This window comes from Chiloscyllium plagiosum, chromosome 33 (genome assembly GCF_004010195.1).
Source record: "Chiloscyllium plagiosum isolate BGI_BamShark_2017 chromosome 33, ASM401019v2, whole genome shotgun sequence".
Lineage (NCBI taxonomy): Eukaryota > Metazoa > Chordata > Chondrichthyes > Orectolobiformes > Hemiscylliidae > Chiloscyllium > Chiloscyllium plagiosum.
Window position 1 is genome coordinate 43,125,398 of NC_057742.1, and position 7,501 is coordinate 43,132,898.

A 7,501-nucleotide genomic window follows, 5' to 3' on the forward strand; every position below is an offset into this window, starting at 1 on the left:
CCAGGATGTTTCCTGGAATGGAGAGGAAGTCGTACGAGGATAGGTTGAGAGTTCTCGGCCTTTTCTCGTTGGAACGGCGTAGGATGAGGGGTGACTTGATAGAGGTTTATAAGATGATCAGAGGAATAGATAGAGTAGACAGTCAGAAACTTTTTCCCCGGGTACAACAGAGTGTTACAAGGGGACATAAATTTAAGGTGAAGGGTGGAAGGTATAGGGGAGATGTCAGGGGTGGGTTCTTTACCCAGAGAGTGGTGGGGGCATGGAATGCGCTGCCCGTGGGAGTGGTAGAGTCGGAATCATTGGTGACCTTTAAGCGGCATTTGGATAGGTACATGGATGGGTACTTAATCTAGGTTAGAAGTTCGGCACAACATCGTGGGCCGAAGGGCCTGTTCTGTGCTGTATTCTTCTATGTTCTATATGTTCTATGTTCTAGAGTGTTACAAGGGGACATAAATTTAAGGTGAAGGGTGAAAGGTATAGGGGAGATGTCAGGGGTGGGTTCTTTACCCAGAGAGTGGTGGGGGCATGGAATGCACTGCCTGTGGGAGTGGTAGAGTCAGAATCATTGGCGACCTTTAATTGGATAGGTACATGGATGGGTGCTTAAGCTAGGACAAATGTTCGGCACAACATCGTGGGCCGAAGGGCCTGTTCTGTGCTGTATTGCTCTCTGTTCTATGGATATATTCCTAGCACCTGATCAAGTGTATCCATGAAATCCAGGGGAAGATGGGAAAATAACTGCTAGAAGCCTTGTTGAGGTGTTTATATTGTCACTGCCACTGGGTGGCTAATGTGGTGCCATTATTTAAGCAAGGTGGTAAGGAAAAGTGAGGGAACTATAGACTGGTGAGCCTGATGTCAGTGGTGGGGTAAATTGTGGGAGCGAAGTCTGAGGGACAGGATTTACAAGTATTTGAAAAAGCACAGTCTGATTAGGGGTTGTCAGGATGGCTTTGTATGTGGGAAATCCTATCTCACTAAATTGAGTTTTTTTGAAGTGGAGGAGTGCGGAGATTCTACAGAATTATAGAGCTGGTATAGAATACAGGGTTGTGGAGGGCATAAGTCAAGTGATTTGATAACAAAAATGAGAATTCTAGAATTGACTTAGCATACTGCTGCTGGTATTAGACTGAGTTTTGAGAATATTTTTTAAATTCGAAAGAGATGCCAGGCCTTCAAGTGTATTATTCTTGCAAAACTTTAAATAAATTATTTTCACAGCAACCCTTCAAAATGTCATTTCAAATTATATTAATTATAAAGCATCTCGTAACATTGTCAACTATGGATGTTCAGGGTTAACTTCTTCCTGGATTAGTGGCGCTGGAAGAGCACAGCAGTTCAGGCAGCATCCGAGGAGCAGTAAAATCGACGTTTCGGGCAAAAGCCCTTCAGGAATACAGGCAAAGAGCCATAGGTGAGTGGGGGAGGGGATGAAGGTGATAGGTCAGGAAGGAGGGTGGAGTGGATCGGTGGAAGCAAATGTGGCTGTGGTAGCGAGTTTGTTTCAGGACATGGTTGAAGAACTTCAGGGCAGAGGAAATGACCTGGGAGTTGCAGTGGGAGAGGGACTCCCTGAGATTTTTGTAGAGGGAGGAGGAAAACTTCTTCAAGGCAGGCATCCTTGCAAGAGGATTTGCAGTTGGGTTAAAATCTTCTTGTTGAGTTAGTCTACCTAAAAAGGTTGACTGTATTTGAAATTGAAGTTGTACATTGTTCTTCTGGAATTTGTGATGCATTTTAGCTATTAATCTACATTATTGTTCTCGGTGCATTTTGATTCTCACTGTGGGGAAAACTAAATAAGTGAATACAGTTCACTCGAGCGGTTTATGAACTGGAGTTAAACAGTGGCTCATTTGCCCTCATGTCTCATGTAATTTAGTGTCAAATATTGTTTTTTATAACTAATCCAGTGAAGTGTCTTGAGATGTTATATTACAGTTTGGGTTGTATACGAATACCGATTGTTATTTCAAGTAGATAGGATAGTTAAGAAGGCGTTTGATATGCTTTCCTTTATTAATCAGAATTAAATACAGGAGTTGGGAGGTCATGTTGCGGCGTACAGGACATTGGTTAGGCCACTGTTGGAATATTGCGTGCAGTTCTGATCTTCTTCCTATCGGAAAGATGTTGTGAAACTTGAAAGGGTTCAGAAAAGATTTACAAGGATGTTGCCATGGTTGGAGGATTTGAGCTACAGGGAGAGGTTGAACAGACTTGGACTGTTTTCTCTGGAGCGTCGGAGGTTGAGGGGTGACCTTTTCGAGGTTTACAAAATTATGAGGGGCAGGGATAAGATAAATAGAGAAAGGCTTTTCCCTGGGGTCGGGGAGTCCAGAACTAGAGGGCATAGCTTAGGGTGAGAGGCGAAAGATATAAAAGAGACCTAAGGGGCAACCTTTTCACACAGAGGGTGGTATGTGTATGGAATGAGCTGCCAGAGGAAGTTGTGGAGACTAGCACAATTGCAACATTTATAAGGCCTTTGGCTGGGTATACAAATAGGAAGGGTTTGGAGGGATATGGGCCGTGTGCTGGCAGGTGGGACTAGATTGGATTGGGATATCTGGTCGGCATGGACGGGTTGGACCGAAGGGTCTGTTTCCATGCTGTACATCTCTATGACTCTAAGTGACAAAGAAGGTTGATGAAGGCAGAGCGGTGGACATGTCTATATGGACCCCTGCAAGGCATTCATTGAGGTTCAATATAGTAGGCTGGTGAGCAGGCTAGCTATTTGGATACAAAATTGGCTTGAAGGTAGGAAACAGGATCATGGTGGAGGGTATTTTGTTCCAGACTGGAGGCCTGTGAATAGCAGTGTGCCACTTCGATTAGTGCTGCATCCACTGCTTTTTGTTATTTATATTAATGATTTGGAGTGAATATGTGAGGAATGGTTAGTACATTTGTAGGTGACGTCAAATTGGAGGTGTAGTGGACGGTGAAGAAGGTTCTGCCAGAGTACAATGGGACCTTGATCTGATGGGCCGATGGGCGGAGGAGTGGCAGTTGGAGTTTAATTTAGAAAAATGTGAGGTGTTGCATTTTGGTAATACAAATCAGGCCAGACCGAGACACTTGAAGTAAGGTCTTTGGGGTGCAGATGCACTGTTTCTTGAAGGTGGATCGCAGGTAAACAAGGTAGTGAAGATGATGTTTGGTATGCTTGCCTTTATTGGTTAGTGCATTGAGTACAGGAGTTGGTATGTCGTGTTATGGCTGAATAGGACATTGATTATGCCACTTTTGGAGTACTGTGTTCAGTTCTGGCCTCCCTGCTGTTGGAAAGATGCTGTTAAATCTGACAGGGTTCAGAAAAGGTTTACAAGGATGTTGCAAGAATTTGAGGGTTTGAGCTATAGGAAGAGGCTGAGTAGACTGGGGGTATTAACCTTGGAGCATCAGATTTAAGGGTTGACCTTATAGAAATTTATAAAATCGTGACGGGCATGGATAGAGTGAATAGCCATGGTCTTTTTCCGAGGATAGGAGAGTCCAGATCTAGAGGGCATAGGTTTCAGTGAGAGGGGGAAAGATTTAAAAGGACTTAAGGAGTAGGCGCTGGTGTGTATGTACATTAAGCTGCCAGAGGGAATGGTGGAGGCTGGTATATTTAACAGGCATCTTGATAGGTACATGATCAAGTAGGGTTTAGAGGAGTAAGGGCCAAATGCTGGTAAATAGGATTAGATTAATTCAGTTTAATTTAGGCTTGGATGAGTTAGATGAAAGGGTGTATTTCATGCTGTACAACTCTTACTCTGAACATTTTGTTTTCATTTCAGAATTCCACAGTTTTACTTCTATACCATTCTTAGCCCTTCAAAGGGATCGAAAGGCATTGGGAGAAAACAGGAACAGGGTTGAGGTGTAGATCTATAAAATGGTCCCCTCCCCAGCTCTCCCATCATTCCCTCTCTCTGTAGTTTTTTGCAAACAGTGACAGGTTCCCTCTCCAAAGGATATTTAGAAAGGAGTTTGGTTTTAATGATAATACAGCAGTTTCTGCAAGTGCCAGCTCCACAAATGACCAAAGAATTTCTCTCAGTTTCACAACCTGAGTGTGTTCTTCTGCTTTCTCACTCACTGCTTTTGTTTTATGTTTGCAGTTAGAGAATTTGAACCATTTTGCATACAAATCTGACAGTCATTCTGTTTATCACAACCTAATTATCTCAGGACTTTGAAACATTGAAGGAAAGAGCACGGTTCATACTGGGTAGAAACACATATTCTCTGTTGGTGCAAGAGTTTGTGAAGATTCATCTGAAATGTCTAAACACCAGCACAGTCACACTGGGGAGAGACTATGGAAATGTGCAGATTGCGGGAAGGGCTTCCTTTACCCATCCCAGCTGGAAACTCATCAACGGAGTCACACTGGAGAGAAACCATTCATCTGCTCTGATTGTGGGAAGGGATTCACTTCACCATCCAGGCTACTGATACACCAGCGAGTTCACACTGGAGAGAAACCATTCACCTGCTCCGATTGTGGGAAAGCATTCACTCAGTCAACAAATCTACGAACACATCAGCGAGTGCACACTAGAGAGCGACCATTCATCTGCTCTGATTGTGGAATGGGATTCACTCAGTCATCCAATTTACTTAAACACCGGCGCGTTCACACTGGAGAGAAACCATTCACTTGTTCTGAATGTGGGAAGGCATTCACTCAGACAACTCACCTGCTGATACACCAGCGAATTCACACTGGAGAGAGACCATTGACCTGTTCCGTGTGTGGGAAGGGTTTTGCTGACTCAAATTCCTTGCTGATACACCAGAGAGTTCACACTGGGGAGAAACCATTTACCTGCTCCGAGTGTGGGAAGGGATTCACTTGCTCATCTAACTTATTGAGACACCAGAGTGTTCACAATGGGGAGAGACCATTCACTTGTTCAGAGTGTGGGAAGGGTTTCAATCGGTCATCCTACCTGCTGGAGCACCAACGAGTTCACACTGGAGAGAGACCATTCACCTGTTCCAAGTGTGGGAAGGGTTTCAATCGGTCATCCTACCTGCTGGAGCACCAGCGAGTTCACACTAGAGATATGGACCATTCACTTGCTCGGAGTGTGGGAAAGGATTCACTCAGTCATCCAAACTGTTAACACACCAGCAAGTTCCCAAAGAATCACAGTTGAAGCATTTTGCTTTCACTCACACTAATGAATGATCCATGGTTTAGGGCTGTTTGTGCTAATGTTATTAATTAAAGGTCCTGGTATTGTAGATAAAATGTACATAACAGTTGTGTACAGTTGTAAGGGAGATTTTGGAAATGATCACTGTACATCAGTGTCACTGTGCATCAAAGTATTTACACTGAGTAAGACTGTCCATCTGCTCAGTGGAAAGGAATTTCCTGGTTCATCAGGATTGGGTAACCACCAATGAATTTCTCAGTATGGGTAGTTCTCATTTAAAGTGGGTTCCGGTAGCACAATTTGGCTATAACATGGCTGAAGAGTTAGGGAATGATATTTTTGAGAACGCTTACCTCTGTTCACAATAACGTGATTCCAGCGTGTGTCATTTCACTCACTTCGTTCTGCATGTGCCGATGTCAGCTGCCGTTAGAGCGTGTGGGAGGTATAATACTATCCATTGAGCAGCTACGTATCAAAAATTAAACTAACAAATGTTCATTGTTGTACCTCTGAGACAAAAATATTCATTCTTGTATAATTCCTGTATAAGCCCTGTACAATTCCTGCAGGACTGCATTACTCTTGTACATACCACCCCGAGAAACAGTCAGAAGATAATTAACCACAGCCGTCCACATCTGCAACCACAACGTTACCTGAACGTGATGATGATAACTCTCTGTCCCTGCATTAACAATATTGTTTCAATGTAATGTGTTAAATTTACTTTTGTCAATAAATATGAATCAAACTTTCACTCAGGTTGTGCTATATTTTGGCTTTTGTGTGATTTTTCCAGTGATCAGGAGTGATTTTTCTTTGTTGGTCTGCCCCCTAACCCCACTTTTCCCATTGGCCCCATTATTCCTATTAAGTGAGGTTTCACTAGAATGCAACCACCGCGTTGTAGGAGAACTACCTGTAACTATAGGGATTGGTTTTTGAAACTACTGTTACCTATATCCAAACCATGTTTATTGAGCTTGTTTATAGTGATCATAGATCATCATAAAATACCTATAGTTTGGAAACAGGCCATTTGGACTCTCAAGGCCACACCGACCATTTGCAGAGCATTCCCCCCCCTAGACCCATGCCCCTACTGTATCCCTGTAACCCTGCACATCCCTGGACACTGTGGGCAATTTAGGATGATCAATCCACCTAGCCTACATGTCTTCAGACTGTGGGAGGAAACCCACACAGACATTGGGAGAATGTGCAATCTTCACGCAGTCACCCAAGGCTAGAATTGAACCCAGGTCTCTGGCACTGTGGCAGTAATATTAACCACTATGCAACCATGATGTTTATACACACCACATGTCTGGTTACCTATTTGGGAGAAAAATGATGGAAATAGTTTTTGTTAAAACTATTGTGCATTAAGTCTTTATCTAAAGTAGACTCATTTATTTTGATGAGCTCGCCATCTTCATATCTCCTCAGTCTTTATTTCCAAGAAGTGCAAGGCATCTGTGAAGTTTATTTGTCACTCAAAATGAGATAGACAATCTGCATGCTTCACGTGAGCAGTTATAGAGTCATAAAGATGTACAACACAGAAACAGACCCTTCGGTCCAACCCTTCCATGCTGACCAGATATTCCAACCCAATCTAATCCCACCTGGCAGCACCTGGCCCATATCCCTCCAAACCCTTCCTATTCATATACCCATCCAAATGCCTCTTAAATGTTGCAGTTGTACCAGCCTCCACCACTTCCTCTGGCAGATCATTCCATACACGTAACACCCTCTGTGTGAAAAAGTTGCCCCTTAGGTCTCTTTTATATCTTTCGCCTCTCACCCTAAACCTATGCCTTCTCATGCTGGACTACCCCACCCCAAGGAAAAGACTTGTCTATTTATCCTATCCATGTACATCAGTGTCACTGTACATCAAAGTATTTACACTGAGTAAGACTGTCCATCTGCTCAGTGGAAAGGGATTTCCTGGTTCATCAGGATTGGTTAACCACCAATGAATTTCTCAGTATGGGTAGTTCTCATTTAAAGTGGGTTCCGGTAGCACAATTTAGCTATAACATGGCTGAAAAGTTAGGGAATGGTATTTTTGAGAACGCTTACTTCTGTTCACAATAATGTGATTCCAGCGTGTGTCGTTTCACTCACTTTGTTCTGCACATGCCAATGTCAACTGCCGTCAGAGCATGTGGGAGGTATAATACTATCCATTGAGCAGCTTCATATCAAAAATTAAACTAACAAATGTTCATTCTATCCATGCCCCTCATAATTTTGTAAACCTCTATGAGGTCACCCCTCAGCCTCCGATGGTCCAGGGAAAACAGCCCCAG

The 7,501-nt window shown here is 43.3% G+C and overlaps 1 protein-coding gene across 6 annotated transcripts in view; it reads left to right on the top strand.

The window, feature by feature from the left end:
• Positions 1-5,941, top strand: part of LOC122540048 (zinc finger protein 239-like) — a 20,159-nt gene extending 14,218 nt beyond the window's left edge. For 4 of the 6 annotated variants that reach the window (XM_043675381.1, XM_043675379.1, XM_043675376.1 and 1 more), the window contains exon 3: positions 3,807-5,941. In XM_043675381.1, coding sequence (XP_043531316.1) covers positions 4,293-5,141 — 849 coding nt within the window. In that variant the 5' untranslated portion in view covers positions 3,807-4,292 and the 3' untranslated portion in view covers positions 5,142-5,941. The remainder of the gene's footprint in view (positions 1-3,806) is intronic. The other 2 variants (XM_043675378.1, XM_043675377.1) reach the window with 2 other exon arrangements.
• Positions 5,942-7,501: the final 1,560 nt, after the last annotated feature.